Source organism: Acanthochromis polyacanthus, chromosome 19, assembly GCF_021347895.1.
Source record: "Acanthochromis polyacanthus isolate Apoly-LR-REF ecotype Palm Island chromosome 19, KAUST_Apoly_ChrSc, whole genome shotgun sequence".
Taxonomy (NCBI): Eukaryota; Metazoa; Chordata; class Actinopteri; family Pomacentridae; genus Acanthochromis; species Acanthochromis polyacanthus.
The window spans coordinates 5,751,907-5,771,426 of NC_067131.1; the positions used below are offsets into that span (position 1 = coordinate 5,751,907).

Here is a 19,520-nt window from a genome sequence, read left to right on the forward strand (position 1 = left end):
GCCAGTTTGAAGGATAAGCAACATGCTCAAGGAGGAACCTGGATACACTGATAGCAAAGAGTTTTTCCTTACTTTAGTCATGCTTTTATTAGGGGATAAATGCACACGTCAGAACTTATGCCTATGCATGCTACAATAAAACAGAGAAGAGTTAAGTTACAGTCAAATAATGCATGATTTAAGAACCAGATGTAAAGACTTTGCGTCTATCACATGAATACATTAGAATCTATTAATATGTTAAATACAGATGCAAATGCAGATATGAAACAACCACTCAACTGTTACATGGAAAATATTAAACTGAAATGCACCATATTCATATAGTTGAGCATTTAATTCCAAATACATCTACAGTCCCATTACATTACACGACTAATTATGTTATTGAGTATTTGAAAGATTAATTGAAATGTTTGTTTTTTTAATGATTAATAATGAATATATGTGTTCTACGTGTCATCACAATTCCCAAGGCAAGTAGCGAATGTTCCCACAAGAGATGGATTACAAAATAACAATGGAAACAAACTGAACAAAACCCAAGACCAAAGACACCTTCAGCTCTCCTCTCTCTGTCCGAAGCCACTCCCACCAGACCAACCAGTATCTATGAATCATGACTACAATCTTAACACAGCTATGTAGCTAAAAGGCAACAATTGTAGTTTTCAACAAGTATTAATATTTTAAATATGTCAGTTTGTAATGTTAAAAACATCCTGTTTAGTACACATCGTATGGATTAAGCCCAATTTTATCTGAAATTTTTTGCCACCAACATATTTTAGAATCAGACCAAATTTCAGCCAGACATGAAGTTTGAGAATCCAAGACATAGAAGTGAATAAAATGCATGTCTGTGCAGCTTATTGTGATAACTAACAACACAATGAACTGCAGCTCAACTTGCTGTTAGTCATAAGTAAAAAAATATCTCCCCTGTGGGTTGGTGTCGTTGTGTTGATGCGTTGTAGATCAGCAAACATAACGCCATCATCAGTGAGGTCACCTGACTGCATGTTCTGACAGATCAGAATGAGCCCTCACCTCCCTATCTGAGACATCAATGAGATATTTTGTTGTCAGTGTTGTCAGTTTTGGCCAGTGAATTACACGTGTGAGTACAGACTACACAGAGGTATGTGTCTGTGTTAAATTAATGGTGAATTCAACCTCTTTCCAGACTTTACAACATCTTAAGTAGCCCACATTGTGAAGATGGTAACTAAAAATAGAGAAGCAGACATGACATATATAATAGAGTAAGCCTTGTCAATTTTTTTTGCCATCCTGGTCCAGTAGCCGGGTTTCTCCTCCTCCTTGCTGCTGCTGAGTAGACTCATTTTTCTGTCGATCTCTCCAAGCTCATCCGAGACCTTTTCCAAGGCAAGAGACACGTCCGTCAGCTGGCTGCTGCTGCCCTGTAGTAGGAATTTAGTAGAACGGTAATGAGATTATAGATCATAGGACACTGTCAGCTGATTCATTCAGTTTCTGTTTTTTGTTATGAGTAAAATATTATTGTCTAAAGAACTGAAAAATTCCATCTACAAAAATATCAACAGCATCTTTTCCATGCAAACATAATTCATGTCTGCTTGACCTTTTTTCCATTTGTGTAAACCAACCCTTTGAAATGTGGTTCTGACCTCTTTGGGCACAGATGTTTCATCAGCAGATTCATCTTTTGCAGACGCACAGTGAAAACGTTTCTTCATCCCTGGAAGGACATAACAGACACACATTTCAGCAATGATATGAAAGTGATTATTATTCCATGAGTGAACATAGTAAGTCTTTATGTCAGTGTATTCTCACCTCTGAAACAGCTGTGGAAGTTGCCTTTGTCCAGTTTGTCCTCACGGCTCTCATTCAGGCTTCGGTCTCTGTCAGTCTCATCATCCTGGAAGTCTTTCTCCATCAGATACATCACAAAAATTGTCTCCATGAGGCTGAGCATCATCATACCAAAAACCCCAATGCAGTAAGTTGCTGGGAAGAGTAAAAAGCATCATTAATGTGGAAAAATTTCAATCCATTGTGTCAATATGTGATGTTCTTGTTCTATGAAGAGCACTTCAAATAAATCAGGGCTCTTTACCTATAAGTGGGATCGTGTCTGATGAGGTTGGCAAAACATCATTGAGAAGAAGCTGCATCACTGTGACAGCAAGCAGCACAGTGACCTTGAAGCTGAGCTTCTCACCACCTCTGTGGGAGATCAAGAGGGAGGCCAAGTCCAGACACAAGAAGAAGAAGACAGGCAGCAAGAAGTTGGCAACGTAGAGGACAGACCTCCTCTTCATGGTGAGCTGACAATATTACGGTGAAGTAAATATTGTATCAACGTAAATAGATTTTTGCTGAAAGAAACAGTCAACAAATTGAAATACCAAAAGTATAAGTACATGCACTAGATTGTTTAGGTTGTCACCCTGTGAATGAGTGTGACTGTTTGTCCCCTGTAAAGAAATGTTTACTTTTATGACATGTTAGGGGTTTCCTTTTTCCAACTCTGTTTATCTTCAGCTCACAGTGGATGTTTCAGTTTGTACTATTCCTCCCAATATTTCAGACTGTTCTGCTGACCGTCAAACACAAATTATGTCCATATAAACTTGGTAAGACCTGTTTTTTTCTTACAAAAGAACTGCACAGCTAATGAAGCAAATCTAACTTGGTGCCAAACAGATTGAAAGTTGTCATAACAAGTTTGCCAGTGGAAAGCTTACAATGCGAAGCAGCAACAGCAAGAAAAGTTGAGTTTGCATTAGCAGTAAAGTAACACAGTGTCAGTCTGATATATGGAAGTATACCTGGAACACAGGAGTGAATCTAATCTTCAGAGAGATTAAGACGAAAATATCAAAAATACTGTGAGCTGAACACAGAGAGACTTTGGAAAATAAAGCTTTTCAGTGGTAATGGAACAGTTCTGTGTCTTCATCCAGAAATACTTACAAAGTAGACAACCACAGTTTGGTTGATGTTATAAAAGGTGTCAAGTGAGGTGTTGGATGTCAAGTCGACGAACAGCCATTCGTACTGCGTTCGCATCACCTTAATAGACTCCTCTTTTAGTGCTTTATGGTTTTTGTTGAAGAGTATCTGCACTTCTTTATCTGAAATGGGGGGAAAAGGCGTGAGGTGACACCTGCAGATCAACAATGAAGGAATGAATGATGTTGTGTGTTTCAAGAAACCACTGACAGCACACATGAGCAGAACATGTTTGAGGCTCACCAGAGTACAAGACAGACTTGAAGGCGAAGGTGCATGTCTGAGTGTCGAAGGGAAACTTGTAAGTATGCATCTTACAGGTGCTGACCACCACCCGATCATCCCGATATTCAACCCAGCCCCGATTGTAAATTTTGAGGTAAGGACTCGGACGGATTTTGTCCTTCTCTGTCCTGTATGAGAACAAATGAGAACAAAAACACATATTATGGCAAATGCCTCATGCTTAAAGTGAATGTCACATAATTGCAACATCTATTAGACTGAAAAACAGATTACATTGTAGTGCAAATGGTAACTTACTGGAGAAAATGTATTTGAAATACAATTGAGAACAAAAGTTTACATACATTTGCAGAGATCACGTGAATCACTGTGATCTTTAGTTCCAATGACTCTTGAAACTCTTAATTTTGATGATGGAATCATTTAAAAACACATTCTTTGGTACAGAAAGCAGTCATGCATTATTGAATCCTTCATTGATTTCTTGTCGGTTTTCTGGAAATGTGAGAAAATCTGCTGGAACAAAAATATACATACAGCAATGCTGATATTTGGTCAAATGCTTCTTGACCATTTTTATCTCAATTAGGTGATTTTGGTAGTTGTCCACAATCTTCTGATTGTATTGTTGCCCACTCCTCATGACAGAATTGACGCAGTTTGACTAAATTTGTTGGCATCCTGACACAGACTTGTTTCTTCAGCTCAGTCAGGTTCTTGATGGGGTTTAAATCAAAACTTTGAGGAGCCAAGTCAAAAACCTCAACTCCAGCCTAACTGAGCCATTTCTTCACCAGTTTTAATAATCATAATAATAATCATAATAAATTTTATTTGTAATGCACTTTTCATTTAGGCAAAATCTCCAAGTGCTTCACTGAAGATATAAAATCGATAAAAACAAAACAATCAGATAAAATACTCAAAAAAAACAAAACTGAAATTTCAGGGGCAGGTTTAATTAAAAGCTTTGTTAAAAGGAAAGGTCTGTAGGCCTTTTTTAAAAAACATCCACTATCTGTGGAGCTCTCAGGTGGTCAGGGAGGGAGTTCCATATGCAAGGGGTGGCTGAGGTGAAGGCTCTGTTTCCCGTCATCAAGTTTGGTTCTGGGCAGGCGGAGGAGGTGACAGTTATTGCTGCAGAGGTTTCTTTTTGATGATTGATGATAGATGAGTTCTTTATGATATTCCGGAGCATTGCCATGAATAAGTGAGAAGAGCAATTTTGTAGTGAATTCTGGAGGATATGGGGAGTCATTGGAGTGAACGGAGGATGGGTGTGATGTGGTGTTGCTTCCACACTCTCATCAGGATCCTAGCAGCGCTGTTTTGAATATACCCTAGCTTCTACAGACTGTTGCTAGGGATCCCCATGAGAAGTGTGTTGCAATAGTCCAGCCTGCAGGAAACAAAGGCGTGGATGAGTGTCTCTGTATCAGAGAGGGTGAGGGTGGAACGGAGTTTGGCAATATTTCTGAGGTGAAAAAATGATGATTTGCACAGATGTTTGATGTGTTTGTTGAATGTCAGGTAAGGGTCCAGTCTTACACCGAGGTTGGTAACTGCTGATGAGAGGGGAATGCCTTGATTGGAAATGGTGATGGTGGTTATGGAAGATATTGGACCTGATGAGGGGTGCCGACAAGAATGGCTCCAGTTTTGGAGCTGTTAAGCTGGAGAAAATTTTGACTCATCCAGGCCTTTGTCTCCTCCAAGCAGGTGGTCAGGGTGGACAGTGCTGATGAAGTTTATGGTGATAATGATGGTAATGACGATGAAGACGGCGGGGGAGCAGATGGGTTTGGGAGAGTGCTGAGATAAACCTGTGTGTCATCAGCATAGCAATGGAAAGAAATTCCATGCCAGCTGATGACACGGCCAATGGGGAGCATGTATTAAATGAATAGTTTTGGGCCAAGGACAGACCCTTGGGGGACACCGCAGGTGACAAGATGTGTCTGGGACTTGGCAACTCCAGGCTGACATACTCAGTCCTTCCAGATAGGTATGACATAAACCAGTCAAAGACAGTTCCAGAAAGTCTCATGTCAAAGTGGAGGTGATTGAGGAGGATATGGTGATCAACAGTGTCAAAAGCTGCTGTTAGGTCGAGAAGGATAAGGAGTGAAGGAGAGCCAGCATATGGCACCATCAAAAGGTCATTTGTGACCCTGACCAGTGCTGTCTCAGTGCTGGGGTCAGAGTGGAAACCTAACTGGAATTTTTCAAAGACACTATGTTAATGTTAATGGTCCTGAAGTTGGGCAGCAACAAGTGTTTCCATTACCTTCGAAAGCCAAGGGAGATTGGAAATGGGCCTGTAGCTGGTCAGGGCTTTTGGGCTCATGGTGGATTTTTTGAGAAGTGGTTTAATGACGGCAGTTTTAAGCTCAAATGGAACATGGCCAGACTGGAGGGAGCGGTTTATTGTTGTTGTGATAAGAGGACTTATGGCAGAGAGATTTGATTTTATCAGGAATGTCGGAAAGGGGTCCAGTGCGCAGGAAGATGATTTCATTTTTTTGATGATGTCCTCAACTTCATGCTGTGAAACCTCAGTGAAGGGGGAAAGAGGTCCCTGGCTGGGGGCTGGCAGACAGGGCAGAGGGGCAAGATAGCTGGAGAGATGAGAACAGATGGTGTTGATTTTGGTTTTGAAAAAGGTAACAAATTTATTACACTGGTCTTTTTCACTTTTGATGTGTGTTTAAGGTCAACTATGTTCCATGTTTCTGATTGACTCTTGAAGACCGTGACCAATTATCTCTCAGCAATGGGTGTTTATTTGTGTTTTCTTCCTGATTGTGGCATGGACACAACTATATAATGTACTACATATCTACAAATAATTGCTTGTACAGATGTTTTTAGGACCTAAAGCATCTTTGAAATGGCTACAAGAGACTTTCCTGATTTGCTGTTTTTAAATTTGTGCTGAGCATCCTCAGACTTTCCCATCATAGTGTTTGTGGCAGAGTTTAATGCATGTGTAAAATGGATCCCATTTAAGCTGGTTTAGAGGAATCAGTGGCTGTACTGAATTGTAATCACTCACAAGAAGTGACGAGGCCATGTCACTAAGAAAATGTGATTAACACAACTTTCTACATAATCAAAATTGATAATTCATATTTCTGTATGAATATTTTTGAACCAGCAGATTTGGTCATGTTTTCAGAAGACCTATGAAAAATCTGTAAAAGAACAAAAATGCATGATTTCTTTTTGTGACAAAAGCCATTGTGTCTCAATGTTTCCATCAGAAGAAATTAAGAGTTCTAGAAGTTATTGGAAACTTGAGATTGCCATGCTATACATGGTTTTTACAAGTGCATGTAAACTTTTGTTAACGACTGTTTGTATGTTTGTAATGCAAGCCATTGTAAATAAACAACATGTTTGCAAATATAACACTAATACCATAATCATCACTTCCTGTTATCTGTATGTGAATCTATGCATGTGAGTACATGTGCACATATTTAAACTCACATCTCTTTAATGGTTAGATCTGGCATCCACAAATATTCAGTCGGAGCTGTTATATATTCAAGTCCACAGAATTCAGATGGAGTCCAATCAATGTACTCATTGTCCCATTCCTGAGGAAGCAGAAATAATTTGGGTAAGGTGTATGCATGTTGTGGCAAAAACAGGAAAAAGAAAGAATTACAAGATACCAGTTAAAACTAAAAAAATGTGACAGTAGGAGAATAAGTGAGAAATGCTGCAAGTGAAAACTCACCAAAAAAATCCATATGTAAGTAACAAAAGTCTGGTCACGTTCTCTCTGTGAGCAAAGAAATACAGAGAGTGAAAATCTTTCCAGCTGCAGAAGTAACAGGCTTTATCTGACAATGAATACTGCCTGTGTCTGACTTTAGATTTTCTTCAGCAGTACAAACCAGTGTAGGCCTGGTTTACACAAAATTAAAGAAACTTAAATGTCTTTTGATCACTATAATTATCCACAGTTAAAACTAAAGATTTGCTCCTCAGCACTTTGCACTGATTCATAAAATGTTTTAGATAATCTCCTTCCTTCAAAAACAGGGAATATCATCATTATTAAACACAACATTGACTTAAAAAGCTTGAATAACTTACCACATCAAGGATGGCATAGATCGCCATGTCAATATATATCAGTGTAGCAGCAGTGTGGTTTTTAACTGGTCGGCTCACGGTGTATTTAGGATTGTCTTTGGTCAGGTTCAGGTAGTCTAAAACAGCTTGGAATCTGCACTTATAGTCTTTGTTAGCTTCATCACCTGAAATGATGTCAAGGCACATTCTCAATCAGGAAAAAAAAAACCCAAAGAAATGATAACTTCCATTCTCTAATTCCTGCTTTTTAAAACAACTGGTTTCATAATTTCTTAAAATTGTGTTTAAAAATGACAAACAGTAGGTGAAAGATTATTATGAGATGCTCTTCCAGGACTACATGTTTAACTAATCAGTCTAAGTTAAATTTGTACATTTTTGCAGACATTAAACCAAAACAGGACTCTCCATTTTAAATCCATCATCTAAGTTCATGTTGTTCAAATCAAAGCACCTCAATATTCTACTCAAAATCAATTCAGGGATTAAAGTTCAGTCCCAGAATCAGACACCAGGGCAGGTCAATCTTCATGCGTCCAATAATACAAACAGAAACTCTTTGTTTTGTACCTGTTTCATTACCATGAAGTTCTTCTGACTCTAAACTGGAAGTATTTCCACCTGAAGAAAAACACAACGCATTATTTTCACCACTGTTTCCATAAAACATGTCCTGCATTCCATGTTGTCTCACGTTTAATGTTTTGTTTTGGTTTTTTTAAAAATCAGCTCAGGAAATGTCACTGTGACATAACAATGTGCTGCTGGTCTGTTTTTAGAAACAGTTAAACATTGCTCATAAATATCTGTAATTTTTGTATTTTCTTGTCTTATTTCTCAGCCTAGGTTTTGCTGAACGTCACATGAAGCGTCATCCTGCACGGGTTACAAGCAGCACACCAAAACGTTTTCTCAAAGAAATTAACAGTTTATTTACAATCAGTCTATATTTCTATACAAAGTTGGGTTTAACAAAAACAAGTCGAGGGTAAGGTGTAAATTAAATTAGGAGTGAGCTCCATGCGAAAATAATAAACAAAACCACAGTAGTCTTCAAGAGGTTGATTTGCCCATCAAAATAGAAGGACCAAATTAAATACAAAGTCTATCCTCCCTCCCTAACTTAAACAGGTGAAAACGAATAACAGAAAAAGTAGCAGCTCACTCCCTCATCCAACTACTACCCAACGTGGGTTGACTGTACAATGAACGAATCATGCTGCTGTGTGCCATTTGAAACGCCGCGAAAGATGACCTGCCCATCTGACCCTCTCCGACCCAGAAGGGACATCATCCTTCCACCTTATATCTTGCTTTCGTCGGCAGACCGACCAATCCTGTGCTGACCTGACCTTCTGGCATTCAATCCTGGTGTTGGTACGGTGCAGCTCTACTTGCATAATCGATGGGCAAACCAAAGGAGACACAGCACAAAAAGACACTACACTTACCTGCATGACTGCAGTCGTAACAGCCCCTTCCCCAAGAATTAAATACCCTTCCAAAGGTATTTAATTCAAAGAAGACCGGGACAAAGCATCAGCCATTACATTTTCCGCACCCTTCTTATGAAGAATATGCAAATTAAAATCCTGCAGAAGAAGAGATCAACACATAAGCCTCTGGCTGGAATTTCTCATCCGGAAGAGAAACACTAGAGGATTGTGGTCCGTAAAAACCTGTAGTGTCTGTGAGTGGAACCTCAGTAAACTTCAAAGTTCTGCTGGGCAAGCAGCAAGGCCAGTGCTTCTATTTCTACAGCGCTGTAATTTACCTGGTGCTTGTTGAAGTTTTTAGAAAAGTGGCAGATAGGATGATCAATTGTCTGATTGTCTTCCTGCAGGAGAACAGTGGCTGCACCCCGTACACTGGCATCAACTTCCAGTTTGAAAGGACATGAAAAATTGGGCGCAGGAAGAACAGGCAAGCTACACAGCAGAGCACTGGCTGACTCAAAAGCAGCTTGACAACCGGGGGTCTACATAAAATTCCTTAACAGACTAACTAGGGCGGTAAGAGGAGCGACAACCTCAGAAAAATCTCTCCAAAATCCTCTATAGTACCCACACATACCAAGAAAATGGCGTAATACTCGTTTTCACTGAGGAACAGGAAATTCAACTACAATCTGCACCTTGACAGCCACTTGGTGGACTTGGCCCTCACCCACCTGTTTCCCATAGATAAGTCACAACTAAAGATCTCAGACAACGTCTTCAGATGATGTGACCGTGTGGATGAATAGGCGACTACATCATCCAGATATGTTTTTCACTGCAGTAACAACTGTATGCATACTGCGCTGGAAAGTAGCGGGAACATTTCATAACCCAAATGGCATAACAGTGTACTGGAAAGCATCAGGAGTAACAAAGGCTTAGATTCCTGAAGCATGGGGAGTTAATGGAACCTGATAGTAGCTTTTAAAAAGGTCTACTTTGGTCACAAACCTGGCAGAACCCAGCCGATCGATCCAACCCTCCATCCTGGGGAACGGATATGAGTCGGGTTTTGTGACGGCATTTACCATTCGATAATCATTACAAAATTGAAGTGTATTGTCAGGTTTCGGAACTAGCACACATGGAGAGCTCCATGTACTGATGCTTGGGACAGCTAACCCATGATCAACAAAAGGTCTCACCTGTTGTTGCATGAGGGCCCTTTCAGTTGGATTGAGCCTGTACTCATGCTGTTTAATAGGAGGATGACCCTGCACATCAATGTCATGGAACAACACAGAAGTCTATCGAGGATGATCAGAGAAGAGGAGTAAATTGTCTACAATCAGCGGAATAATTTCAGCTCTAGCAGACTCAGACAAATACGACAGCAATGACTTTAAATCACTGAGCACCTCCTAGTTTTTCAGACGAGCAACTGGCATTAAACCACTTTTTTCTTCTAAGCTGTCGTCACACACATTATATTGTGGAGGGGCTTCACACACAACAACCAGGGGAACATCAGAAGGTGGCACAGAGGGGGCTATCTCTGGAAAAGTAACGCTTCAGCATGTTGATATGACACAAGTTTTTCTTTTGCGATTGGGAGTTTTAATTACATAATCGGTGCCACTTCCACCACATATGGACCAGCGAATTGCAGACTGGATCTGGGCAACGGCAGCAACACCAAAACTTGATCACCTGGCTGGAAATCTCTCAGCACAGACTTTTTCTTAACATGCCGTTTCATCCTGGACTGAGCCTATGTGAGATTTTCCTGAGTCAACCAACAAACATGGTGAAGATGCTCATGAAAAGTACTGACATAATCTAGTACATTATACTCACTCTTAGTAGAATCGGGCAGCCATATTTCCTTAAGAAGACGCAAAGAACCACGCACAGTGTTACCGAACACCAGGTCACAAGGACTGAAGACTAAAGATTCCTGTGGAGTTTCACAGGAACCTTTTCTTTTCCCTCCCCGGTCACAGAAACAAAGCCCTGAATAACAAACGACTTGAAACGAGCATCAACCTCAGAAACTTTACAATCAGAAAGCACCGAACGCACTTCAAGTGAAATTACAGGTTTTAACGGACACACGCCTGCGGGCGGTTTGTTAGGTTTGAACTGACCTTTCTTTTTTAGAGCAGGACAGACTGCAATTTAATGACCCGGCTCATGGCAGTAGAAACACTCGTAGCTGTCACCAGCAAGCGTGGGAACAATTCTCTGCACAAGCCTTGGTGATCTGTTTCTTTGCTCAGACACAAAATTTGGACCGCGAGATGACTGTGGAGAAAGTACACTCTTATGAGTCAGAATAAACTCATCTGCTGGGACGGCTGCTTTTGTAATAGACAAAATTTTGTGCTCATTCAGATAGACAGCGATGCGCTCGGCCAAACATTTTTTAATTCCTCTAACAGGATTAACTCTCGCATCTCTTCCAGAGATTTAACATCACATGCTTGACACCACTTGTCAAACAAAGTGCTTTTCTCATGCACAAACTCCACGTAGGTCTGGTTGGCATTTTTTTTTCGTGGTTTCTAAATTTTTGTCTATATGTCTCTGGAACAAGTTCATAGGTCTGCAGCACAGCTTTCTTCAAAGTGTTGTCATCTAGACTCTGCTCTACAGACAAACTAGCACAGACCTCTTGCGCTTTACCCACAAGTTTACACTGCAGCAGTAAGGACCAAAACTCTGTGGGCCAGTTTAAAGCAGCAGCTGTGCTCTCAAAAGCACTGAAATAAGAATCATTTTCAGATTCACGAAACGGAGGAACTAACCCGTTGCGCTTCAATGTCCCGCCCGCGGTACACTTTGAGATCTGCATAAGCAATTTGCTAAATTTCTGAAACTGCAAATGCGATTATGCAAACACGAAGCTTAGATTCTCATGAATCCGCCGGTATAAACCACTTTCAGATGTGATTACCACAGCGGGTAATATAAACACATTTGTCCAACAAACAACGAATATCCATCCATCCGTTCTCTATACACGGCTTCAACGTACACAGCGCGACTCACATTTGCGGGTTCATTATTACACACAGATGAAAATATTCCACAAAAAACGGCCATAATCCAACCTTGGACATCCAGACGAAACAAGCCAGTAAAATATTTTGTCCAAAACATGTCCTGAAGTCGGCATATAATCCACGAATAGGTCGTTTTCAAGGAAATGCACCTCGTGATGCGCGTCCAATATTCCCTGTATTTCTCGTCATATTTTTATTTACAAATAAAATATTAGTGATTTTTTGTACTGAAAATGGCTGGAATTGACTGCAGCTTATAGGGCTAATGCAATGTGCTTGCTCATGTCAAACCCACCTGAAGAAGGCTGGCCCTGCTGCAGTTTCAAGGCTTGGATGCGGAGATTCATCACCTCCACTTCCAGCTGTCGGCTTCGCACCTCAGCTTCTCTAATTGCCAGGGTTAGGCGGAGATCCTCTGTAGCCAAGCCTACCAGAGAGCCAGCGGCTGACTTATGGTCCACACCAGCAGGGAATTCACTGGGAACCTCAGGCCCCGCTGCATCCACCTGCGGTGCACCGAGGGTCTTCTCATTCACGCCACCTTCAGTAGGAAGCACACAGGTGTCCACCAGCTGTTTAGCCAAAACAGTCTGCATCTCTGCTTTACAGGCATTATAAGACACACCAATACTAAAGTGACTGGCAATAATTAACAAGTCTGTTGTTTACAGCTATCAAATTTCTCCCACGAGGTACTGTCAGAAAAGTCATCAATGGAGAAATCAGTCATTCTGTTCACCTTTAAACAAGACTTCTGTACACAACAACGGCTCATTACTTGTTCACACATACATTAGAACTGCATTTTACCTAATTTTTGTTTTCATCTCGTCAATGAAATATCTAATAACTTTTAAAGGTACCATGCTTAAGCAAGGATAGGAACTCTACTATCATTGTCAGGGGAAATAAACATAATAGAATATTTATATTTGGAAATATGTGAGTTTCTTATCTACCTGGATTTTCCTCAAGCTGAAGATTGGACTCATCTTCATGACCATCAGGCACTTGTTGCTCTGAATCGGAGGTCTTTAAACCTGACAAAAAGGAGCACAGAGGTATTTTTTCGGTATAATTTCCATCTATACACATCTCCTGCTTTATATGTTTTAGTGTGATTAAATGTTGATTGCATTTATTTGTTTTTTAAAATTAGAAATAGACTCAGGAACTGCAGCTGTAATGTCAAGACTGTCACGGGCCTTTCCTAGCCCCGCCCCCTGCCGGCCATCTGCTCCACTGCCGGTGTGTCTCCGGTCTGTGAGGCTCTCCACAGCTGCTGATCAGCGGATTATGTGCAGCTGCAAGAGCCACACACCTGCAGGTCATCCCACCACCACCTGCTGTAAAGACCGGCTTCACACGGCAGTGGATGTGGGATCTTACTGCCTTCCTGTGTTGTTGTCTCCACTTCCTGCAGCCACGGGAGCAGCCTGCTTTACCCCCAGCCGTCCTCCAGGTGTAAGGACCTGGACCTCCTCCAATAGTTCTCCTGAGTAGGACTGGGACTCAGCTGTCCTCTTGCTCCTCCAGTTGCAGTCACCTCCCCCCTGACAGCCACCCCCAGAAGCCTGCCTTCCCCCCTCCCTCACCCGTTGTGAGTTCTGGCCATAGCTGGCATTAGAGTTATTTGAGTTTTCAGTTTTTGTAAATAAAGACCTGTTCATTATCGATCTGCCTGCTGTCTGCTCTGTGAACGCTCTCATTTGGGTTCAGTTCTCCACGAGACATCCTGATTTGATTTCATTTTGACACTTAAACAGCTCAGTCATTAAAGAAGAAACTCTTGCTTTAATTCAACAAAGAAACACAGGACACTCCAGCTAATGCAAAGCCTCAATAAACAGTTGAATTGCATTTTCTGTATTCATGTCATTGTCGTTTTTCTTTGGAGCACTATAGCACTGAAATATACTATAAAAGAAAATATTAATTTTACTGAAAATAATTCTAAAAATTTCATTTTATTTCTGGTACAATTACAGCTAACTGAAAATGCTTAGTCATAATAATTCAGGAAAGACAAAAAAACTTCTTTAATTCCTTTTGGCTTTTTCCTTCAGGGGTCACCACAGCGAATCATCTGCCGATATATTTACTATCCCTCCTGTCCTATACGTCCAAACCATCTCAATCTGACCTCTCTGCCTTTATCTCCAAAACATCTAACCTGTGCTGTCCTTCTGATGTCCTCATTCCTGATCCTGTCCATCCTGGTCACTCCCAAAGAGAACCTCAACATTTTAATCTCTGATATCTCCAAGTCTGCTTCCTGTCTTTTCCTCAGTTTTACTATCTCGAAACATTAGAAAGACAAAAAGTATATCTCTGCAAAAAGTGAAAAAAAAAGTCTGTATTTTTATTGTCCTTGCGCTTCATTTGAATTAGGATTACCTTAGCTTGACAGATTTTGGAAGCCAGTGCCAGTCATTTGATCTTTTTTAATTGTCTGACTGTGACACAGTTAACCCTAACTGAAATACTTTAATTATTAGTCACTGGTAAAACTAAATAATGTTTCCTGATTAAAAAGCAGCACAGAGGATCAGTAAAAAACAGTTTTAGTGAGACAGCAGTGCATTTCTACAGATTTATTTCCAGCTTACCTGTGAGAAGAGGCAGAAAGAAGAAGAAACCTGTAAGCATCATGGCTGTGAGAGGTCTGTGAGCGTCCCTGTTGTCTCTGTGCTGTCTGGAGATGTTTCCAGCTGTAATATAGCTGGAAGAGGGCAGGGCAAATGTGATGACAGACCCTTTAAAAAGTTCTTGATGCAATGCTGCCAGGAACTGCCAACACCCTCAGCACTCAACAACCTCTGGGCAGATCAGTTTCCCTGTCAAACCAACCGCTGTTTAATTCCCAATTCAACTGCTAATGCTGCTTGGTTTTTAAAAGCTGTTTAATGTAGGAGTTGCATTAGAAGTTGGTTTCATTGAAGCTTTGGAGGTTGTCCAACTGCATGAGTGTCTGTGCAGAAAATAATAGGGATTTTGATGCCTTTGACACTTTGCTTGCTATTGTAAGCTATTTTATAAAGTTATTTGAGTTAACATTGAGAAGCAGTGCATAACCTATCGGTGTCTCTTATTGTGAAAGACCAGAAGTGGAAGTGTGGTTGGCTGCATTGCAGCAGAGTGTGTGTTGTAGGTGTGCAGTAGTAAACAGTGGAGCAGTCTGTTCAGCACCAACAGAGCCTCCGTGTTTCTTTATTTTATAGCTTCATAAGTACAGGCGCAACAGGAACCCTAGGCTACACTATGTCAGAGTCTTCTTAACTCACATTCATCCTGCAGCAGACATCACAGCAATCAGTAGCTCTCAGTGAGCTTTAGAGATGCTGCAGTTGCTCACAAAGTCAGTGGATGGCACAGCCTGTAGCACACAAGGTAAAAAAGCTTCAGTTTGTTCAAAACAAGCTGTGTGATTCCACTTACTGAGGATAAACAAATCAGAGAAATTCAGTTGTGCAAGATATAGGAATTTAGTGATAACTTACACGTTTGTGTGTTTATATAGACTGAAACGAAATTTTTCTGCTGTTTTTGAGTCTGATACATGGTTTTCAAACTCCATGCATACAACAGTCCACAGAACAAACAGAAACAGCAGGAAATAAGTACATTGTGTCACATCCAGCTCATAGACAATGATGTGGTTAGTTCCTGTTTTATTTTGATATTTCCTGTTGTGTGCTGTACTCTCGTGTTTGTCTGCTTTCACACCTGTGTGGTTACCTGCACTGTCCTCGTGTGCGTTTGAGTCCCTCTCCTGATTGTGATACACTGCATCTCCTCAGAGGAAAACACGGCTTGATGTAGTTTCTTAGGGACTTTTTTAGACCATGCGAAATACATAAAGATTGTTATTATAAGGTAGTGACATCTAAATCCATTATTGGAAATCATATCAGTCTATTAACACTAGTGTTCATACAGTGTATGCACTCACCAGCCACTTTATTAGGTACATCTGTTCAGTTGCTTGTTAACTCAAATATCTGATGAGCACATCACACGGCCGCAGATCAGTGAATTTAAGCACGTAGACGTGGTCAAGACAACTTGTTGAAGTCCAAACCAAGCATCAGAAGGGGGGGAGAAAGAAGATTTAAGTGACTTCGAACGCATTATGGTTGTTGGTACCAGACGGGCTGGTCTGAGTATTTCAGAAACTGCTGATCTGCTTTTGGGATGTGGTGGAACGGGAGATTTGCATCATGGATGTGCATTCGACAAATCTGCAGCAACTGTTTGATGCTATCATGTCAATACGGATCAAAATCTCTGAGTAATGTTTCCAACACCTTATTGAAAGTAGCCACAAAGAATTAAGGCAATTCTGAAGACAAAAGAGGTTCCAACATTTTACTAGCAAAGTGTACCTGATAAAGTGGTCAGTGAGCGTTTATTCAGATGTTACTCTGCACAAATCAAACATTCTCTCAGTCTTTGTAATAAATGTCCTCAGTGTATTTGGACAGCATAGAATCATTTTCCACAATAGCTTTGCTAATAGCAGGATGTGGAAAAACCAGGCTATTACTATTTCACATTTTCGCTGTGCAGCAGAGAAATAAAACCACAGTGAAGTGCACAAGACATGAACAGAGCTCCATCAGAACAAGCAGATAGCAGCAGCTCTATAATAATCTTCTAATCATCTTAAAAATCATTCTTTTCTACTGATAATCTACACGTTCAAAATTTGCTGAATGAAGCACTGAAGAGGAAAATGTACAGAAATTAAACTTGGTCACATTTCACTAAAATAACCCAACCATTAATGACTAAATGAGTAATCAGGCTGCATGTTCCTGTGTCTCAGCACATTATCCACCTACACAATCAAAGCAGCAGCCTGATGAACTTAGTGCAGTGGTCAAGTATAGTCACATTTATTGACATTGATACACAACTGTGAGAACTACATCCTGTCATAACTTTGTCTATGAGCAACAACTGAACAACCTTTGAGTCGAATCCAGTGAACATTTATTACTCACCTGCTTAACAAGAGCGAATAAAGAATTTTGAGCATTTACGTCGTGTGTACTTTCAGAATCCGGTTTATTGTGTTTTTATGGACATTTATAGCAATTTTTGGTGCCCGCAAGGTGAGTTCATTTTGACCTGTGATTTTGGACATTTTCAAATTATTTGGATTTTGCATTTGAAGAACTTCAAAGGATGTTGATTACTGAGTATTATGCAGATCTTTACTACAGTTGATTGCTGTAAGTCTGACATCTACACCTCTTATGTAGACCTCAACTCCCAGCTGCTAGGTTCCGTATGAAAGTACATCTTTTCGGGGCAGCCGCCTCTCATGGATACACAATCCACTGGCTAAAGCATATAGCAAAGGAAAACCACCAGCTTCACCCCCAAGGCTCATGAACGTGGATGATGGGGTCACGTATTAAAAGGACACAAGATGCTATCCAGCTCACCATAGACGCTTGTGAACTCTGACTCAACAAATTCATGTAAAATGACAGAGAGCTACCAGAGATCACCTCCTGAATGAGAAACAAATGTAAATAGCCCGGACCTCTTATTCTATCATCTGCCCCTTAAGAGAGCTGTTGGGATTCAGTGGGACGTGGAGTCTGACCACTTTCAGATTGATGTCAGTCACAAGGATCTGCCTGCAACATGCCTTGAAGTTTTGTCCTTAGTGGCCTCCATGTCTGACCATCTGGGGTTTGTGGCATCAGTCCTACTCAAAGCAAAGATCATCCTCCAGGAGATGTGCTGGCGTGGTATAGACTGGAAAGATTCCCTGACAGACAACTTTTGTCCAAAATGGGAACAGTGGAGTGATCTGGCTGACCTAGATAATGTCACCATACCTTGCAAGTACTCACCTGCTGGTTTTGCAAAAGTGTCAAAGACAGAGCTGCACCATTCTCTGATGCCAGTTTGAAGGATAAGCAACATGCTCAAGGAGGAACCTGGATACACTGATAGCAAAGAGTTTTTCCTTACTTTAGTCATGCTTTTATTAGGGGATAAATGCACACGTCAGAACTTATGCCTATGCATGCTACATTAAAACAGAGAAGAGTTAAGTTACAGTCAAATAATGCATGATTTAAGAACCAGATATAAAGACTTTGCGTCTATCACATGAATACATTAGAATCTATTAATATGTTAAATACAGATGCAAATGCAGATATGAAACAACCACTCAACTGTTACATGGAAAATATTAAACTGAAATGCACCATATTCATATAGTTGAGCATTTAATTCCAAATACATCTACAGTCCCATTACATTACACGACTAATTATGTTATTGTGTATTTGAAAGATTAATTGAAATGTTTGTTTTTTTAATGGTTAATAATGAATATATGTGTTCTACGTGTCATCACAATTCCCAAGGCAAGTAGGGAATGTTCCCACAAGAGATGGATTACAAAATGACAATGGAAACAAACTGAACAAAACCCAAGACCAAAGACACCTTCAGCTCTCCTCTCTCTGTCCGAAGCCACTCCCACCAGACCAACCAGTATCTATGAATCATGACTACAATCTTAACACAGCTATGTAGCTAAAAGGCAACAATTGTAGTTTTCAACAAGTATTAATATTTTAAATATGTCAGTTTGTAATGTTAAAAACATCCTGTTTAGTACACATCGTATGGATTAAGCCCAATTTTATCTGAAATTTTTTGCCACCAACATATTTTAGAATCAGACCAAATTTCAGCCAGACATGAAGTTTGAGAATCCAAGACATAGAAGTGAATAAAAATGCATGTCTGTGCAGCTTATTGTGATCACTAACAACACAATGAACTGCAGCTCAACTTGCTGTTAGTCATAAGTAAAAAAATATCTCCCCTGTGGGTTGGTGTCGTTGTGTTGATGCGTTATAGATCAGCAAACATAACGCCATCATCAGTGAGGTCACCTGACTGCATGTTCTGACAGATCAGAATGAGCCCTCACCTCCCTATCTGAGACATCAATGAGATATTTTGTTGTCAGTGTTGTCAGTTTTGGCCAGTGAATTACACGTGTGAGTACAGACTACACAGAGGTATGTGTCTGTGTTAAGTTAATGGTGAATTCAACCTCTTTCCAGACTTTACAACATCTTAAGTAGCCCACATTGTGAAGATGGTAAGTAAAAATAGAGAAGCAGACATGACATATATAATAGAGTAAGCCTTGTCAATTTTTTTTGCCATCCTGGTCCAGTAGCCGGGTTTCTCCTCCTCCTTGCTGCTGCTGAGTAGACTCATTTTTCTGTCGATCTCCCCAAGCTCATCTGAGACCTTTTCCAAGGCAAGAGACACCTCCGTCAGCTGGCTGCTGATGCCCTGTAGTAGGAATTTAGAAGAACGGTAATGAGATTATAGATCATATGACACTGTTAGCTGCTTCATTCAGTTTTTTATTGTGATTAAAATAATATTGTATAAAGAACTGTAAAATTCCATATACAAAAATATCAACAGCAACACTTTTTTCTATGAAAACAGAATTCCTATCAACTTGACCTTTTTTCCATTTGTGTAAACCAACCCTTTAAAATGTGGTTCTAACCTCTTTGGGCACAGATGTTTCATCAGCAGATGAATCATTTGCAGATGCACAGTGAAAACGTTTCTTTATTCCTGGAAGGACATAACAGAC

The 19,520-nt window shown here is 40.3% G+C and overlaps 2 protein-coding genes and 1 long non-coding RNA gene across 3 annotated transcripts in view; all 3 read right to left on the minus strand.

The window, feature by feature from the left end:
- The window catches only part of LOC110948354 (5-hydroxytryptamine receptor 3A-like), a 78,623-nt gene that overhangs the window by 32,957 nt on the left and 26,146 nt on the right, over positions 1 to 19,520 (minus strand). The window lies entirely within an intron of this gene.
- On the minus strand, positions 70 to 19,499 carry LOC127531130 (uncharacterized). Its single transcript, XR_007938075.1, has 3 exons — positions 19,431 to 19,499; positions 18,957 to 19,204; positions 70 to 1,176 (listed from the first exon to the last, which is right to left on the minus strand). It is a non-coding gene; the product is annotated as an uncharacterized LOC127531130 (long non-coding RNA).
- On the minus strand, positions 1,170 to 14,540 carry LOC110946023 (5-hydroxytryptamine receptor 3A-like). The gene is made up of 13 exons (XM_051939621.1): positions 14,470 to 14,540; positions 12,820 to 12,900; positions 12,156 to 12,401; positions 7,927 to 7,977; positions 7,357 to 7,520; positions 6,995 to 7,039; positions 6,742 to 6,851; positions 3,247 to 3,416; positions 2,965 to 3,125; positions 2,105 to 2,315; positions 1,822 to 1,995; positions 1,653 to 1,723; positions 1,170 to 1,424 (listed from the first exon to the last, which is right to left on the minus strand). Exons 1-13 carry the CDS (start codon positions 14,510 to 14,512, stop codon positions 1,200 to 1,202), a joined length of 1,752 nt encoding a protein of 583 aa, XP_051795581.1. The 5' UTR covers positions 14,513 to 14,540; the 3' UTR covers positions 1,170 to 1,199.

What these genes read in the sequence shown, in the direction of transcription:
- LOC110946023 (XM_051939621.1), bottom strand. Translation starts at nt 14,512, where the DNA reads ATGATGCTTACAGGTTTCTTCTTCTTTCTGCCTCTTCTCACAG. An exon ending in GCAGGGCCAGCCTTCTTCAG is followed by an intron (nt 7,978 to 12,155) that starts GTGGGTTTGACA and finishes GTTTTTCTTCAG; the next exon opens with GTGGAAATACTTCCAGTTTA. An exon ending in AAACTGTGGTTGTCTACTTT is followed by an intron (nt 2,316 to 2,964) that starts GTAAGTATTTCT and finishes TAATATTGTCAG; the next exon opens with CTCACCATGAAGAGGAGGTC.